The sequence below is a fragment of the Choloepus didactylus genome, chromosome 2 (assembly GCF_015220235.1).
Source record: "Choloepus didactylus isolate mChoDid1 chromosome 2, mChoDid1.pri, whole genome shotgun sequence".
Classification (NCBI taxonomy): domain Eukaryota; kingdom Metazoa; phylum Chordata; class Mammalia; order Pilosa; family Megalonychidae; genus Choloepus; species Choloepus didactylus.
The window spans coordinates 232,736,717-232,755,494 of record NC_051308.1 but is presented as its reverse complement, the minus strand read 5'-3'; the positions used below and the strand labels follow the sequence as shown (position 1 = coordinate 232,755,494).

At 54.2% G+C, this 18,778-nt stretch overlaps 1 protein-coding gene across 9 annotated transcripts in view; it reads left to right on the top strand.

The window, feature by feature from the left end:
- The window catches only part of ARHGEF10L (Rho guanine nucleotide exchange factor 10 like), a 167,741-nt gene that overhangs the window by 45,876 nt on the left and 103,087 nt on the right, over window positions 1-18,778 (top strand). For all 9 annotated transcript variants that reach the window (XM_037828364.1, XM_037828365.1, XM_037828368.1 and 6 more), the window contains exons 2-4: window positions 6,374-6,450; window positions 11,343-11,528; window positions 12,341-12,374. In XM_037828364.1, coding sequence (XP_037684292.1) covers window positions 6,417-6,450; window positions 11,343-11,528; window positions 12,341-12,374 — 254 coding nt within the window. In that variant the 5' untranslated portion in view covers window positions 6,374-6,416. The remainder of the gene's footprint in view (window positions 1-6,373; window positions 6,451-11,342; window positions 11,529-12,340; window positions 12,375-18,778) is intronic.

The following is an 18,778-nucleotide window of genomic DNA, read 5'->3' as shown; positions in this document are numbered from 1 at the left end:
TAGCAGTCTGCAGAATGGAACGGTGCTGTCTGTCCTCAGAGCTGTAAGAGCTCTTGGAAGGGAACTGGCATTTACTACCTTTCAGTATTGTTGAATGTCATTTCCTTTACATCCCATTTGACAGTCGAGCAAGCAGGCATGGAGGGTGAGCTTCCCGAGGTCGTGCAGCCTGAGAGCAGCGTATTCAGCGCCTGAAGCTGGGTGTCTCTGACCCCAGCCTGAGGCCTCTTCTGCTGATGTCATGTCTGTGTTTCAGGTGCTCCAAGCGCTCCCCATGCTCCTCTAACTATAGCTCCCCTGCACTTTTGGGGCAAGGCACCCTGTCTCTCCAGCACCCCTGGGAGCCATTCCCATACACGAGCCTCCTCCAGGTGGCCCCTTGTGCTGAGGGACCCCCAGGGCAGAGCTGTGGGGGCTCCCTCCTCACTCCCTCTGGTCCCTCCTCACTTCCTGCTCTGCAGCCTCTCCATCCAGATTGCATTTCCTCCTCTTCCTCCTGGGCCCTGGTCTTTCTGGATGGGGCAGAGGACACCTGGGAGGCCCCCTCCTTGCATGGGGGCAGTATGCTGTCTCCCTTCCTCTGGGCCAGAGCCCCACACCTGCAGCTGCCCCGGGTCCCGCGATGCCCCCGCCTCACCAGTTCCTGCTCTGTGCATGGCGAGTCTATCTTGAGCAGGGGGATGTTCCAGGGCTCCTCTGTTCTCATCCTGTGGGTTCAGTGCAGTTCAGCAGCTGTTCTCCAGTGTGCATCCAGTGCCTGGGCCAGTGCTGCAGACACTAAGATTAAAAGAAGCCCAGTGCCCTCGGAGAGGTCACTGTCTACTAGGGAGACAGTTAAAATTCAGCGCAATGAGGACCACAATCAGGAGTGTGTCCTCAGCCTTGTATGTGCCCCAGAATCACCTGTGCTCTTTGGAAATAGACTTTCCCCAGCTTCACCCTAAGATCCGGAAACAGAATCTCTGGAGGTGGGCCTGGGATGTGTATTTTTTACAAGCTCTACAGCTGGGATTGGGAATCACTCCATGAGATAGGCCTGGGAGGCATCACTGAGGAGAAACTGGATCTGGGTTTTGAAGGATGAGTAGAAGTTTGCTTGCTGGTTGTGAGAGAGAAAAAGCTTTCTGTCTGGAGGGAACAAATAACCTGAGCAAAGACCCAAAGATATAAAACAAGTTGATACTGTTGTGGGGCTGGAGCAGGCCAGGCTGGGAGTTGCTAAGGCTGGAGAGGTCATGGGGAGTGATTCTTGGAGGGCCTGGCCTAGGACCTGAGCTCCACTTTGAAGGGGATGAGGAGCTGTTTAAAACAAGGAGGCAATGGGGTCAGGTCTATTTTGTGGACATGGGTTGGTCAAGTGCACACTCTGTGTCCCACAAAAGCTGAAAGCCAGAAGCCTCTGGGCAGATGCAGTTGCATGGAGGAGCTCTGGTGTCTGGTCAGCCCAAATACCTGGTCTCACTCCCCTGGACCCCACTTCTTTTCTGGCTTCCAGCAGACAGACACATGTGCCTCTGAGGCCAGAAACCTTTTCTTGTTTCCCTCTGTGCAAGGGTGTCAGCCACCCTTCCTCCACCACAGCCACCTACTTGGATGCTCTGTTATCTGCTTCTTGCTCAGTTTCTGGAACTGCAGCCAGCACTACCCAGGACTTCCTACTTGCCTGGACTCCTGCCTCCCTCCCCTTGCCCAAGAGGCTAGCCTTCCATCTCCTCAGACTCCTGGGTCCTCTGCAGCCTGCCTGACTTTCAGGAGCCCTCCAGGTGTAGTTCTCCAGACCTCACGCAGGTGGACTCGGGGCCATTTGGTTGATGGAGCGGGGGAGATGGCCCAGGACTGGGTGAGCTGCACAGAACAGTGAGGCAGGGCAGGGAGTGTGCAGGTGTAGACAGGAGGAGGCTTTCCTAATGGGGCCTCTGGGAAGTGGGGCTGATAAGCATTGATTAAAGGGGCCGAGAGCCAGGAAGTCACCTGCCCCGCTGAGCAGGGCTGCTGAGGGTGGGGGAAGGTATATGTGCTGGACTGCTCTTGGGGGTCCTGGGGTCACTGAGCTCAACCTGCCTGGGGTCTCTGGGGGGCACACCCAGCTTCCGGGAGCTGGAGCTTCCTTCCTTGCTCCCTTGCTCCTCACTCTGGCTGTGCACAGTCGAAAAGAGCAGCCTCCTACTAGCCGTTCTGCACCGAGCACTGTTCTGGGAATCTGCCTGCCCATCCAGCTGGGCAGCTGCTTTTAAAAAGATGATCCCCAAGACAGAAAACTCCTATAACCTCCCATCCAAGCACAGTTTTGTCACTGGTGGCCACTGTTTACTGAGGGCTTGCTTTGTGCCGGGCACCGCGTGAAATGCTTTGTGCGCTCCATCTAATCCTCACTTCCCAGCACGGGGCCCTTGTGAGGCTCCAGCATGTTGCCCCTTACCGCTGGCAAATGGCAGGGCTGGGCTTGAACTCAGACCTTCCTGGTGACAATCCCACCCTTTTAACCCCTGTGCCATTACAGCCTCTTGAGTGCAACTGTGCAGATGGGGAGCCCCTTCCCCTCCTTCAGCCTCAGTTTCCACATCTGTAAATCGAGGCTGACGCCACCGTCTTGTAGGCACGTTCTGTTTCTGAGATGCTATGATGGTTCTGTAGTAATCATCTTTTTAAAATGAGAATGGCTATTTTTGGTTTTCCTCATTATTCTGACTGTAGAAGAGCTAGAAAATTCAGAAAAGTAGAAAGATGGTGTATTCATTTCCTAGCCGTGAAAACAAATACCATCTATCGGGTTGACTCAAAGGTGGGAATTTATGGGCTCACAATTTCAGAGGCTAGAAGGCTTGGTCACTTCTGGCTGGCTGGCAGTCTTGGGGTTCCTTGATGTGTCCATCACATGGCAGTGTACATGGTGGTGTCATCTTTATCCGCTGGATTCTGTTGACTTCCAGCTGCTCACTGCTCCCAGTGGCCTCTTTTTCCAGGTCCAATTTCCTTTGCTTAGGAGGACTTCAGCCGTGTTGGATTAAGGACCCCCTCATTCGGTTTGGGCCCAGCTTAACTGATATCTTCAAAGGCCCTGTTCACAAATGGGTTCCCACCACAGGGCCAGGGGCTGGGTCCTGAACCTGCCTTCTGTGGGGACCATGATTCTGCCCCAATAGATGGTCAAAAGAAAATCTATAACCTACTGCCTGAGCATAGCACTGTCAGTGTTTTAGTGACTTTCCTTCCAGGCCTTTTCCTCTGCACACTTTTAGAAACTGTTCTGAATTGTCCTGCATATGTCTGTACTCTTCTGGGCCACTGCTACTCTTCAGTCTGACCCTCCCTCACCAGCCTGACCACCAGAGACCCTCGGGGCTGGCAGCTTCAGGGTCTCTTTTCAGAGAGAGGCTCTATTTCAGGGGAGACACAACACATTTCTTTTTGTCTCAAACTCACACCTTGAAAGCTTCCTGACCATGTGTAGTTCAAGGCAGACTTTTAAAAAGAAAAGGGAATAGCCAAGCAGTTCCTCTGTTTGCCTAGCACCTCCACACCTGCCGCCTTGCCGGCTCCTTGACTGTAGCACCTGTGAGTTAGCCTGGGCAGGTGCTGCTGTGCCCACTTTGCAGAGCTGAAGGCTGGGGCTCAGGCACAAGGACACATTCATGACAGTGATGGTCACTGTGTGCCCAGGACCCTTCTAAGAATGTTGCATGTATTAACTTTTAATACCCTATGAGGTAGGTGCTTTTTAATCCCCATTTTGCAGACGACCAAACTAAGGCCCCGGAGTGAGGTTACGGTACCAAGTGATGAAACCCAGGCAGTATCGTTCAAGAGCCTGAACTTTTTCTTAACCTCTGTACCATGGGGATCTGCAGTGGTGGCCACGGGCTGCTCTGAGCCAGCGTTCCCACTTCCTTTCCCTCATTCTTCTGGGTGTACTGGCACGTGCTTGCAAAATGGTGCCCCTCGAGGGCCACTGGTTCTGTGGGTGAGGGCGGGACTTGCTGGCCTGTGTCCCTGCTCCCTCAACAGTCCCTCATGGCCCCAGGTTAGCCTGTATCAGAGGCCTCCCGGATTCCAGTTCTGAAACCCAGGGACACAGTACGGTTAAGGGAGAGACTAGGCTTTGGGGTCAGAGCCCCTGGCTTGAATCTTCGCGTTGTTACCTTGTTTCCTTGCTTCCATGACCTTGGACAAATTTGTAACTTCTCTACATCTTCATTTCTTCATCTGTCAAATGGGTGTTAGGAGAATTAGATGGAACAAAGCATATAAAACTTAGGCTCCATAAATGGAATCTTTCCAGGGAAGCCTTGGGCTCGGCTTGGAGGGCAGGAATCAGTTTCTGGCGGATGAGAAAAAAGGGGAGGACGCTAGACTGTGGCTTGGGAAGGAAGGATGGTAGGTTTTGGCTCCAGCAGGAAGTAGCAGCCTCTTTTGACATCATCATCATCAAATTGTATTTAAGGAGCAGTTTGCACACAAGGTTGACAAAGCACCTCCCCTTTCCTTGCGGTAAAATGGGCTTAGGTCTCTGTGCTGCCTCTCTCCTCCTGCTGGGTGCCGGTGCCCTCAGAGAAAGGCTGAGCAGTCCCACGCGGGTGTCACAGAGCCCACAGGTGGGAGAGACTGGCAGGAGCTTGCAATGGGTTTGCAGACCTTCTAGGTTGTGTTCCCAAACCCTATGCTGAAGATAAAATTTTAGTCCTGAGAATTTATGGTGTGGGGCTAAAGGCACAGTCACCCACTCGGTGGGAACATCTACAACATCACTCAAAATGAAACCGGCCACTCTCTGCTTTGATTCAGCAGGCCCATTTCCAAGAATTGGCCCTACAGGTTCACTGGACCATATGCTCAAGGTTATATGGAAACAAGATACCAGAAACGACCAAGGTCCATTGATAGGGGACCGGTTAAGTAAAGTGTGGTACATCCAGAAGGTACCGTGCAGCCATTAAAAATGGCTGATTTCTGTGTACTGTTATGAAACAATCCCTGAGATCTCATTAAGGAAAATAAGTGGTTGCAGTGTAGTGGGTACAGTTTGCTTCCTTCTGCATGAAACAAGGCCTATATACAGACATGCAAGCAACTACATACATGGGATAGTACTGGAAGAATTCATAAGAAAATAGTAATAGGGTGCTTCTGGGGGATTAGGGTGGCTGGGGAGGAGGGAGACTTGGTTTTCATTTGTGCACTGTTGTCTTGTTTGAATTTTGAGAGGCGCTAAAGCATGGCAGTTACCTAATGAGCAGGGCTCTGGAGCCTCAGGGCCTGGGTTTGAGTCCCAGCTCTGCCACTCATTAGCTGTGTGATCTTGAGCAAGTTACTTACCCTCTCTGGGTCTTGTTTTCTCATCTATGATTTGAATTAGTACATGATGATATTTGTAAAGTGCTTACAACAACATCTGAGAGACAGTACGTGCTATATGAATGTTTGCTGTTATTAGTATTTCCATTTACATAGATTATGTTTTAATTTAATAAGCCAGTAAATAAACATAAAGGCCTTAGGAAGGGAAAAGAAACAAGACAAGCAGCCGGTGTGTGGCAGGGAAGATTAGACTTGAGGGAAGTCCAGGGGGACAGCCCCTCACTTGGAATTGGGGTAGGGGTAGCAGTAGGGAGTGGGGAGAGCTCTTTCTCTGACTGCTTGGCAGGGGACCCCTGGCAAGGTTGGCTGCAGGGCCCAGGAAGCCCACTGAGACACTGCCCCTTGGTTGCGTGATACCCCAGCGCAAGGTGAGGGTGGTGACTGCCTCCAGCGTGGAGAATGGGTGCTCCCAGCTCATGCCACGGGCCTCCCTGCAGCTCCTTACTTCCCCTCTGCCCTGTGCCAGCTGCCTAATCCTGTGGCGCAGGACAGGGAGAGACAAAGAGAGAGTGGCCTTTGGTGGGGTCAAAGGAGGGGGCCGCTGGGAGGGGCCGGGCCCCAGGGAGCCTGTGGCCGCTGTGTGGCAGGAGGAGGAAGTGTCCGGCCATGTCCACGATGGTTCAGGTGGGGTACAGCTGCGGGATCCCAGGTGTGAGCACGACCCTGGTCTCTGGGGCTGGAGTGTCACCTGTAAACCTGAGGGGAGAAGGGGGCATGGTCTGCTGGGTGCTGGGAGCCCTGTGGCATTGGGCAAGAGAAAGGCGTGGCGGCAGCAGGGGCTTTCTGGGAAGATGGGAGTTCCAGCTCTGCAGCTGCTGGTTTTTCTACGGGTTAATGATTTATGTGGGGCGGAGGCTGGGTCCTTCTGGGGCTGTCCGGTGCTCCGGAAGGTGCCGGGGAGGGGAGTGCGAGAGCTGGTGGGCCGGAGAGCCCAGGTTGTCAGCCAGCAGCCCCTCTCTGTGGCTGAAACGTCAGCCTTGCACCCCGGCTTATTGGATTTCTGGCCTTGTTTTCACAGGAGAGCGGCTGGGACGGTGCTGGTCTGAGCTGGACCTTGTCTGATGGCTTCCTCCAACCCTCCACAGCCTGCCAACGGTACCGTACCCCTGGGTGCTTCCTGCTCCTGCTTGTCTCTCCTCAGAAGGGGCCGCAGTGGCTACTGCAGCTGGGGGGCACTAACTTTGGAGCCAGGCTGAGCTGCCCTGGGTGTGAATCCCAGCTCTGCAGGTCTTTGGGGAACAGACTTCTCCCCTCTGCCTCAGTTTCTCTGCCTCCAAAATGAAAATGGTAATTTCTACAGAGAGTAGGTTCTGGACAAGGTTGACTCTTTACCTTTCTCCCCTAAGTGCTGCTAGAGAGTTGGGCAGAGTCAGCTTGGGGACTGAAGCTTGTGAATTGAGGATGGGGAACTGAAGATAGGGGTTTAGGGTCACCAATCTCCTTCTACTAAGGTTGGATTGTCTAGCAGTGTAGGGTTGCAGACTTAGCAAAAAAAGAAAAAAAAGAAAAAGACATTCTTATACTAAAAAATTATTTGTGGTTTATCTGAAATTCAAATTTAACTCAGTGGCCTGTGTTTTTATCTGGCAACCCTGGCAGTGGGGCCTCAGAGAGAATGCAGGTGGAAAATCCAGGCTTCACCCACCTGGCGTCAGTGTCCCCATCCTGCCACTCATACTGTGATCTTCAATGACTTGATATCTTGGTGGCTCGGTTTCATCATCCACAAAAGTGGGGTAATAATAGCACCCTGTCCCGTGCTGTTGCAAGGCTTAAATACATATAAGGCCCTGGTGTGTGGCCATCGATCCCTGAATGGGCAATATCGTCACTGTAGGGCTTGGCGGGGCAGACCAGCTTGCTGCTCTCTGAGCCCCTGGTAGAACTGACGTGAGCCGCCTCCTCCCTGAGCCTCCACTGTCTTCTCCGAAGGGTGGGATCCGTGCAGTGGACCTGCCTTCTCCGTGTCAGTGGATGGTGATGGTGGCTTCCCGGGGCCCCCTGCCTCCCGGGCTCTCTTGGTTGGGTCTCCCCAGGACCAGGCATGTCCAGGGACATCAGAGGCGTGAGTGGCCTGCTCCGGTCATGCCACCCGTGCAGGTGGTTGGGAAGGGCTCAGCTCAGCTCTCAATTACCAGGATGGGCCTCCTGATTTTGCCTTTTGATAAGAAGCAGCGTCTTACTGCCTGGGTCTCAGGATCCTGGGAGTGGAGGGGTCAGCCTGTGGGAGGGGGGTCCTGGGGACAAGGATGCCCCAGCTCTGGTCTCTGCTCCCTTTCTCCTACCCACCAAGTGGCCAAACCTGGAAAGGGAGAACAGAGGTTATTTTATAGTCAAATCAATTCAATTCCATTCAACTCGGCTCAACAAACATTTCATGAATGTTGATTCTCCAAGCTATATCTAATATTCCTGGCTAGTATCATCTGGCTATTTGCCATTTTCCAATTCTCTGAGTGCATTCCTTTGCCTTACCTAATAAAATTCAAATTCCCAAGTAGGGGATTCCTCCAAACACCCTTTCAAACCTCTCATGACCACCTTGGTGCCTGCTCACGTCTTCAGCCCCACTTACCGTGGCCTCCGTCTGGAATACCTTCCCTCCATCTGAGCCTGTCCAACCTTCACTCAGCTTTCAAGGCTCTGAGCCTTCTGCCGAATCCTCCCTGGAGTCCCAGTGAGCCCGAAGCCCCCTCCTCTCTTGCACCTCCGTGCAGTCGCTGCAGTTCTGTGCCTTTGGCCGTATGTTGACCTCTGCCGCCTGGCAGTGAGCTCCCTGACACTGATGCTGCATCTGAATCCTCCTTGCACTTCCAGGCACGGGGTGGCCAGGAACTGCTGGTTGGTGTCTGAGTGCCAGTCTTGATAGATAACTTAAGCTGTTTGTACTTTCAAAGGGAGAAGGTGCAAAGTGACCCGAGTCCCTGGACACACCTGGGGTGGGGGGACGGTCGCCTGGGGCTGGGCCTGGCCTGTGAGTCGGGAAGGACCGCCCATCTCACTTGGGGCCCAGGCCTGTGTTATGCCTCAAGGCTGTGATGATGATGATAAATAGAATCATCATCATCAGAAGAGCCTACATTTAGTGAGCACGTACCTCACACCAGGTATTTTAATTCATTCCATCAGTGACCCTGTGAGGTCATTACCATTATTATCCTCATTTTACAGATGAGGAAACAGAAGCTTCCAGGGATGAAATAACTCCACACTCTCACAGCTAGTGTATGGGAGAGCTGGAGTCTCGACCTAGTTGGGCTGATGTGACACCTGCAGCCACCCAGCTGTGAAGGGAACTTCCCCACCCTCACCCTGCCCACCCAGCAGATTCAACTGGTCAAGAGCCAAGGGTCTGAAGGGCTAAGTAAGCCCCCAAAACAGGATGGGTCTGTATCTGGTACCCCCCCAAAAATAATGAACAGGGATTTTTGACCATTTATTCCAGTATTTTTCAAACTTAAAAAAAAATCATAGCCTATAGTAAGATACACGTTTTACATGACCACAGGGGAGTGTGCATGTGTGTTTTCACCTCATGCTCATTGTGTGCCTACTGTGTGCTGAGCACTGTTCTAGATGCTGGGGATATAACACTGAACAAAACAGATGAGAATACCTGGCCTCATGGAGCTTTCTTTTAGTAGGGGGACACACATGATAAAATAAGTAAAACATACAGCATGTCACATGCTGATAAATGCCAGTGAGAAAAATAAAGTGGCAAGGCTGATAGGGGGTTCTGGGTGTGTCCGTGTGCAGCTGTGGAATGGAAGGTCTTGGCAGCCTCACTGGAAGATGTAGAGACCTGAAGGAGGGGAGGGACCCAGGGTTAGATTTTTCTAATCAGAGAGACTGCTAGAATCAGATACGTCCATCTGTCCACCCGTTGGTCCCTTCCTCTGGCTCTCTGCTCCATCCCCATCCATCCACTCATCAGTCCACTTACCGTTTATTGAGCACGTGATATAAGGCAGCCCCAGGAGAGGGTCAGGATGCACAGAGACAGAATAGATGATCCTCAAGGATCTCAGACTGCGAGAGGCTCAGTCGTTTGAACAAGTGGTGTTATGTGTACTCACTGCTGAGTGTTACAGCTACGCCAGGAACTCTCTACCAGTGACAGTTTTGCCCACCAGGGGATGTTTGGCAATGGCTGGAGACATTTATAGATGTCACAATTGGGGAGAGGTGCTGCTGGCATCCACTGGGGGGAGGCCAGGGATGCTGCTAAACATCCCACCATGCCCGGGACAGCCCCCACAGCCAGGGATTTTCCAGCCCCAGGTGTCAGTAGTGCTGCTATTAAAAACCCTGCTCTACATCTCAATGTTCATACCAGCCTTACAGGGCAGGTGCTGTTGCTGTTCTCCAATTTGCAGATGAGGAAATCAAGGCTCAGAGAGGTGAAGTAACTTGCTCAGAACCACACAGCTAGTAGGAGTCCAGGCTCACAGTCTAAAACATGTGGCATGTGCTACAACAGGACTTCTCACGGCAGCTCAACGAGGGTCTGGTTGACTTTGCAGACATTTAAAACCAGATGAAACTGTCCTTTTGTTTTAGAGTGGGTTTGTATGAGGTAGGGGGATGAACTTGGTGATTTCTTAGGTTCTTTCCAGCCCCAGATTCTAGGATGCATGAGGGAGACAGGGAAGAAGCCTGGAGAACCTCAGCTTGGTGAAATGGGCAGAAGGGTGAGGGCTAACAGAATGCTCTCTAGGGTAGAGAGTTCAGTCCTTTCCACGTTTAACAAAAGTTTTTGAGCTCCTACTCTGGGCAGTAGGGAGGACAGATGGCTTCTCTGCTCTTAGGGATCCTGGATCAGTAGGGGAGTCAGAAAAAGCAAGTGCAAAGTAAATGACTACATGTGACCCAGCAGTCCCACTGCTAGGTACATACCCCAAACAATTGAAAGTAGGTGTGCAAACAAAAACTTATACATACATGTTAATAGCAGCGTCACACAATAGCCAAAAGGTAGAAACAGCCCAAATGTCCATCACCTGATGAATGGATCAACAAAATGTGGTCTAACCATACAATGGAATATTGTTCAGCTGTAAGAAGGATTGAAGTGCTGATATCTGGTACAAACACGGATCAACCTAAAAAGCATTATGCTAAGTGGAAAAAGCCAGACACAAAAGGCCACATATTGCATGATTTCCGTTTGTGTGAAAAGCCAGAGTAGGCAAATTCAGAGGCAGATAACCGATGTTGCCAGGGTCTGGAAGGACAGGGAATGGGGGTGACTGCTTGATGGGTCCGTGGGATGGATGAAGGAAGCACTCGAAGGCCTAAGAGGCCAGGGAGGACCCTGCTGCTCGAGTCAAGCCTTGAAGGTTGACAGGAGGATGCAGCCAGGAGGGGAGAGGCAGGGATGGAGGCCTGGTGGGGAAGACCTCATGCTGGGGGCTTGGGCCCTATCCCTGCCCCCACCAGCCTGTGCCCTGGCACCTGGAAGCTGGTGTGCTTCAGGCTCCACACATCTTCAAGCAGCTGTGTTTTATTCTGACACACCCACCAAAGTAAAGCACGTCATGCAGAAAGTTCTGCTGTATGCTCATCTGCACTGACACAAAACACAAATACACACAAATGGGTGTGCCCACATGCACATGTGCAGATGTGTTTAAACAGCCCCCTTGCTCAGAAAATTAAATTGGAAAATGAAAGACAGACATTCAGGCACAGCTGCACACACACTCGCATGGAAGTTTGCTCACCCCCTCCCTCCACTGCCCACCTGCTTAGCCAGCGAACCCAACCACAGAGCCTAGTAGGAGCCTAGTAGGGCCGGATGGCCTTTGCAGGACTTTAGTGGTCTCTGAGAACGCCTCTTCCCTTCCTCAGACCCCAGCTGCTCACCTGGTTCCAGGCTCTAGCTCTTGCCGTCCTTGACCTTGGCCAAGATTCCTGAAGCACCTCTAGGCTTGACCAAACCCTGTAGCCTGCTAACTCCTGTTTCCTACCCGCACCTTCCCCAGGAGATCAGCTGGTTCCCGGAGCCCCAGACCCCTCCCTACAGGCGGAGGACGACCCCGGAGAGGCCTTTGAGTTCGACGACAGTGATGACGAAGAGGACACGAGAGCGGGCCCGGGCGCCCCCAGCGTTGCTGCGCGGGAGGATGCAGACCCCCCGCTGATCCTCTTTGACTCTGCCCCCATCACCGGTGAAGTTTCCGATTTCCCCCCTCTGGGGCTGGAGAGAGCTCAGAGAGCTGGGTGGAGCCATTCTCCAGGCTCCCAGCTCCCAGTGAGGTGTGGTGGCTCCTCTGCTGTCCCCAGAAAGCAGGAAGGGAAAAAACCATCGGGAAGAAGCTGCATTCCATAGCTCTCCTTGGGAATTTGAGATTCCTAGCATTCTTGCAACATCTGGCCCACTTTGACACCTTGTAAATGGAAGTGGTTGGCCTGGGTTTTGCTTTGGAGATAGTTGCAGCCCAGGGCTATGTCTTTGGAGCCTTCCCAGCAGCTTCTCCTGGAGAATCCCCACCAGCCAGAAGACCAGACTCCCGAGGTGCCCTCCCCAGGCTGCCAAGGGGAGCTGCCGCCCCCGGGGGGTGTGGGGCAGGAGGGCTGTGATAAGGCTGCTATTAAATGGCAGCTTCTGAGGTCTTAGAGCCTGTCATCTGGAAGAGACTCTGGGGACCGGATTAGCAGGAACTTCCCACAGGCCTGGGGACAACGGGCTCCTTGAGAGGCTGTGGGTGGGGGCCGGGGGGCTGGTTCTGGTTGGAGTCGGGTTGTGGGCGATGGGGGTGGGGGCGGTACAGGTAGGACAGGTAGAGGAGCTTAATGACGGTGCAGTGGCTGGTGTTCTTGCCAGGCCCGGGGAGGGGAGGCTGGAACCCAGCAGGAACCCCGGCTGGCCAGGCCCTGTCTCCGGTGCCCCCAGGGAGGCTGGGAAAGGGGGCGGGAGTGGGCTGAGCCCTCTGGCCGGCCTCCCGCCTGACCGGGCTTTCTCTCTGCTCTTCTCCCACAGACCCAGACCCAGCGGCCGCACTGACCCAGACAGAGTAAGTGAACCTTGTTCCTTTGCTTTGGTGGTTGGAAGAAAGAGACCTGGCAGGGGGTGTGGGAAAAGGGTGGAGCTGGGGCTAAGAAGGCTCCCAGTGGGTCCTTGGCTCAGGAGGAAGGCATTTTGTCAAGTTCCCTTTCCTGGAGGCAGAGGTCTGCTCCCTAAAACCTGTGTTAGTTCTTCCTGTATTTGGCCCCACAGCCTGTGCAAGAGCAGGAAAGCAGGCCTGGCTCCAAATCCCGTCTCTGCCCCTTGCTAGCAGTGTGACCTTGGACAAGTCACATGAACTCTCTAAGTGCCAGAGTTGTCATGTGTCACATGAACTAAGATTGACAATAAAGTCCCCACTCCATTGGGTTGTCCTGAAGAGCTAATGGCTGTGGAGTGTCCAGCACCCTTCCCTGCCCGTCATCACCATGGCAATTACTCTCACCATCGCCATCGCCACTGCTGTGACTGGTGTTGCTATGGGCTCTGCCCTTCTCTGCCTGGGAGCCTGTCGGAGGCAGGATGTCCTAATCATCAGGAGCCTGTCGGAGGCAGGACGTCCCAAGGGTCTGGAGCCTGGATTCTGGGGTGGCTGCCGGGGTCTCACTCCTGCCCCGGCACTGGCCCCTGGTCCTTGTGTAGGTCAGAGTCCCCCCAGCTTTGGTTTTATCACCTGTAAAGGGGGTTCGTGATTCCTCCCTGGCAGAACCGATGGGTGAGGTGCCTGGCACTGTGACCACCACCCAGTCCAGGCCGTGGTTCTGGCCTCAGTTCCCTCTGTGGTCTCAGCCAGTCTGCTCTCCCCTCTGCTTGGATTATGCCTTAGGGCCTGGGGGCAGCAGAAGCGGGGGCCTCTCGGTGCTTTGCTCACTGCCTGGCAATGCCCCGTTGGGATCGTGGGTGCTGAGCAGGTCTCTTCTGTGCGAGGCATGGAGTGGTGCGTCTGGGCCCTGAGGTTTACTTCATCCTGGCGGCTGCCCGGCTGTGCAGAGGAGCGTTCGACCCTCCCTCTGTGAGAAAAAGTGCAGGGGCCGATCCTCTGGCAGGTGTCACCTGGCTGGAGGTCTCAGGGATGCAGATTGTGGCCCCTGGAAACCTGGAGAGAAGGCCCAGGCGTCCTTACCTGTGTTCCTTCGTGGTCTTGAATGGGTGGGCCCTCTGAGGGTTTCCCTTGGGCTTGCCACTGCATAATTAAGGTCAGAATTAGGGGCCAGCCTCTCCTCCCTGATTTGGGGCCTGAAGTGAAGCAGGAAAGCCATTGACTCTGCACCTTATGGGGAGGTGAGGGGGCCGTCCGTGAAGGCTGCTGTGCCCCCTCCCAGGGATTAAGGCCCTCCAGGGAGTGCCAGGTCTGTGGCTGGGCACAGAGGAGGAGCAGATGAAGCTACACAGAAACTCAGTCCCTCGGGGGAGGGGAGGTTCCTCCGAGTCAAAGTGCGACAGCGATGGGTGCCCGGGGAGCTGGGACACTGACTGCAGATGGGGGCTTGGGAGACTCTGGACAAGGTCCCGGCGGAGCCAGTTCCCCTGTGGGAGCCTCTCAGCAGAGCACAGGGGTGGGCCAGTGTGGGCCACCAGCAAGCGCACCCTCCCCGGCCCACGGCCTGGTCCTCTTGGTTCTCTCAAGCCACCTTCCTGGACACCCTGGTCCCCAGACCTCGGGGTCAGGAGCGCTGAGCCTGGTGCCCTCTCTGCCAGTGCCTCCGTGCTTCTCCCTGACTGTGCAGGCAGACCCGGCTCCGGAGCTGGGCCCTGGTGACGTGGCAGCCAGATCGTGTGCCAGGTTGGCACCAGGAGCTGCGGCTGAGCCACCAGCGGTCCCCAGACCCAGTGTGCATTGCTTTGTTGTTTTATATCGGCTGGTGGGTTAGGATCGCCAGGTGGGCTGGGCGTGCAGGTTGGGGAGAATGGCCAATGCATTTAGCCCCCCACTTGCCTGCTCTGCACCTCGCCCTGGAGTCACATCCCATCCAGAGGCACAGGGGATGCAGGGGAACTCTGGAGATTCAAATCCCACTCAGCCCCTCCCTAGCTGCCCCTCAGCCTCTCTGAACCTCAGTTTCCCCACCTGGAAGATGGAGATAACAATATCCGCCTTGAAGCCTCATGAGGAAGCCCTGAGGCTGGTCTGAGGAGCTCCCCGCCTGTCCCTGAGGACACGCATGATGTCTGCCTCTGCTCCTGCCTCCCGTCCAGTTAGGATGCTTCGCCTCGAGATGAGGCCGCAGTAATCAGGACTCTGGGTTTGGATTGCTGGTGTGGGGGTGCATCTCACCACCCGCAGAGGAGAATAACTGCCTTTTACTCATCAGACAGATGGTCACTGGACCTGCACCCCCCTGCAGGACAGTGCTGGGAGAGGCATCCTAAGAGGCCCCGTTCCAGCCCTCCAGTCTCACAAAATGCAGAGATTGAAGGGCTATGATTTGCCCATGGTCCCACCAGAACCCAAGCCTCCCGGCTCCTTCTCCAGTGCTCTCTACATCCTTCCCAACTCCATTCCCTCCCTTTTGGGGGTCTGTTTACTTCAGTTCTGGCTGCTTCTGCTTCCCTGAGTGGTGATTTTCCATTCTGGAGTCCTCTGGGAGAATATTCAATGCAGATCACTTTCTTCCTCCTTGTTATCCAAGAGAAAGGAGGGAAAAAATCTTTATTAAAGAAAAAAAAATTCCCCAAAGGTAGTCACTAAACAAACACTGCTTCAAGAAAACAAACCTCGAAGCAGAGGACGTTTTGCTGCCTCTCACTGCACACCCTCCTCGGCCACTGCCTGGAGGTTTGGAAATGGCCTCTGGCTTTGCCTGGCTGCCCAACTGGCTGCTTCTGAAGCAGGAGCTGCTAGACTCCCGAGGCTCCTGATAGCGTGGAAAAACTGCCTGGAGCCGGGCAGAACTTTGGCCTTGAAGTGACCTCATGCCCATCCCACCTGCAGCTGGGGAGGGAAGGAGGCAGGCTGGGCCCAAGGCCCCGCTCACAGGTGGTGGACGGGAGCTGCAGAGGAAGTGAGCAGTGAGCGGTCAGGGAGGAGTATAGCTGAGGTGAGGGCTGGAGGCTGGGTCCTCGAGGAGCAGGGAGCTCGGACTCTGAGCCACGCGGAGCTAGGTTCCAGTCTTGGCTCTGCTGCTCATGAGCTGTGGGTCATTGGGCAAGTCGCTCCCTGTCCCTGAGCCTTACTTTCTTCATCACTAAAATGGGAACAATGTCCTCATCTTGCAGGGCTCTGTGAAGTTAACATACATGAAGGCCTTAGTCTGGTGACAGGCGTGTGTATTCACTGTGGTTATTCTGAATCCTATTTGGTTTTGGAGGGAACTGGCCGGGGTGTGTACCTGGGAGTCAGACAGATGTGGGTTTGATCTGGCAGTCACCAACTAGCTGTGTGACCATGGGTCAGTGTCCCCACCCTGTTTCCCTCTATTGCACAACAAACATAATCACACCTGACAGGTGGGTGGTTGCGACGACAACTGAGGCTGATCAGAAGTTCAGGTGACCTTGGCAGACAATCTGGAAGCTGTACTGATGAAGGGTTGGAGTCTCGGGGCAGTCTCTGACTTTGAGGCCTGTGGACTGCCTGTCCCTTCAGCTGCAGGCCCAGGGCCAGACCTGCTTGGCTGTGTCGCTAAGAGGAGACGGCCAGGCTGCTATGGGTGTTTACTCCAGACCTGCTGGTGTGACTGGATGTGGGCTGTGGCCCAGGCCCACAGCGCAGTTTTAGGGTTGGGCACCTTGCTCAGGAACATCAAGGAGTGAGGATGGCTGGGAGCACCTCCCTCCTGCTGCTGGGGAAAAGCAGCCTTCCCAGTGCTTGGCCAACTGGTGGTGCATGCTCTCTCCTTGGTGGGACACTGTGGTTAGCACAGGAGGTGACTATGATGATGATGATGATGATGGTGATGATAATGATAGCAGACGATGATGATGATGATGATGATGATGACAGCAGATGATGATGATGATGATGATGATGGTTGCAGATGAGGATGATGATGATGATGTTGAAGGAGAAGAAAAGGGTGATGGTGGTGGTGGTGGTGTTTACCAAGTACCAGGCACAGAACCTGGCTTACTCCTCACATCTCTAGGAGGCTACAGCTGTCATTACCCATTTTATGGATGGGGATGTAGAGACTCGGGGAAGTTAGAGGTTTGCCAAGGTCACACGTAGATAGTAGAACTCAGAACAGAGACTAGAACTGAGCTCCCTGGGACCCGGAGGCCAGTTGCTCACCCACCGTGCTGCCTTCAGGGATGGGCTGAGGACTCCAGTGCCAAGGCCAGGAGCAGATCCTTTGGTTCCTGGTGGAGCGTGTGAGCGGCTCCACGTGAATGATCTGAGTGTGTACGTGGGGGTGGGGTGGGGGTGTTTATTGGGGCAGGAGTTTTGTCTGCTGAGAGATGATCTCTGAGCTCCAAGCTGCTGGTGGAGTGGTCCATGGATCTCACCTGGGAGCCAAGCAGAGCGGCTGAGGTGGCGCTGCCAAGGCTGTGGCACTGCCTGGTGTGTGATTCAGGGGCTGCCTCTCGCCCCACACAGAGGTTTTGTGAGGGTGGGTGGATGGAGAGGGCGTCTCCCCCACCTACCTGCCAGCTCCACGGGGACAGGGTTTTTATTTTTTATTTTGTTGCCTGCTGTATCCTCAGGGCTCAGAACATTGCCGGGCCCAGGTTGAGTGCTGAAGACATCCTTGTTGAAGGGATGATAGTTAGAAGGACGAGTGGGGTCCAAAAGGCTGTGACTTTCAGTGTCTTGATGAAAAGGAGGAGAAAACTAGTGGTGTGGAAATAGAACCACTGAACCTGGATTCTGACTCTGGCAGCTAACGGGTGCAGAACAGAGGCCAGCGGGAAGGGAGGCCCGGATGGTCACGTGGCCCGAGAACACACGGTAGAGTCCCCCGTCCCTGAGGCTGCTGACGGTGTCGGCTGCCATCACCGAGTCACGCACTGTGCTCAGTGTTTTGTGTCCACAATCTTGTTTATCACCCACAGCCCAGTGAGACATGGATTATTGATCCTGCCCGTTTTGCAGATGGGAACTGAGGCTTAGAGAGTTGAATTTACCCAGGATCTCAGAGAGCTGGTAAAAGGCAGGGCTGAGACTAGGTTGGTCTTACCCCAAAGCCACCTGCTGAAGACTCGCACTTGCCTTTCCTGATGGACTGGAAGCCTGTGCACTTCCCGGCTCTGGGAGGCACAGGCAGAGGAGCAGCCTGAGTACCCAGTGGCCACTGGGAAACGTGCTCCAGGGATCTCTGGCTTCCTGTGTTTTTCCTGGACTCGGGCCCACACCTCTCACCTCTGAGCGCACCCGCCTGGTGGACTCCGGCTTCCCTGGAGTTGTTTGCTTTTCTTGCATTCTGGTAAGCATTTCCAGGGCTTTGGCTCCTGGCCTCAGCCCCACAGACTCTCATTGGCCTCCTGGAGTTACCTGTCCTGCCCCTTCCTGGCCTTATCTGGACGCGATGGATTCTGCATCCCCCTGGCCAGTCTCTCACCTGGGCCTGGAGCCTGAGGGATAAAGGGGCAGCCAAGGCTCTCCCTGGACACATGAGGTTCAGACAGGATCAGGCCGGGGGAGGCTGGGACAGGGAGGCAGTGCTCGGACAGCATGGGCATGGAGCCCTGGTGGGCCTGACGCCTGGCCGTGGCCTTGTGGCTTCTGAGGCTGGTGAGCGGGGGGCAAGGGGGCTCTTGGGATGGGCAGGTCAATAAGGCCTGTTGCAGTATCCCTCCTATCCTCCAGAGAAAATGCCTTTTGGGGAGGTCAGTAATCGAGTTATCCCTCATGGTTTTCCAGATTGCTGTAGACCCCTAGTCTGCAGGGGCTTGTCCTCACACCCCTTGCTTACAATTCCGAGCATTTGTAGCCTGTTATGTCTTGTCTTGTCAGTGTGGGACCTGAGACCTGGCAGATATCAGCTCTCCCCATGGTGGGGCTCCTGCCTGAGGTTCTCATGGGTGGGTTATGGGGGCCAGAGCTCCTTTTTCCATGAAAAATCTCTCTGGCCCCCTGCCAGCCCATTCATTGGCAAAGCTTTGGTTTTTCCCTCTTTGCTCCTTTTCCACCCCTGCTTGCAAGGCTTCTTGTTTCCACATCAGAGCCCTGGCCATTGGATCACAGACTCTTTGCGTCCCCAGTATAAAGGCCATGCACTCCTGAAAAATGTCCACATGCACCTGTTCGCTGTATGGAATGCCCCTTTAAGGTCTCTCATGACGTCCCTCCCTTCTGCAGGGATAAGAACTCTGCCTTATTGATCTTTGTATCCCTACTGCCTGGCACAAAGAAGGCACAATGCTAATGGCCTATGTGTACACGGGACTTTACAGTTTATGTGGTCCTATACACACACATCTCATTTTCAGCCTCACAATGACTGTGGGACATAGAATAATGCCACCCACCCCCTT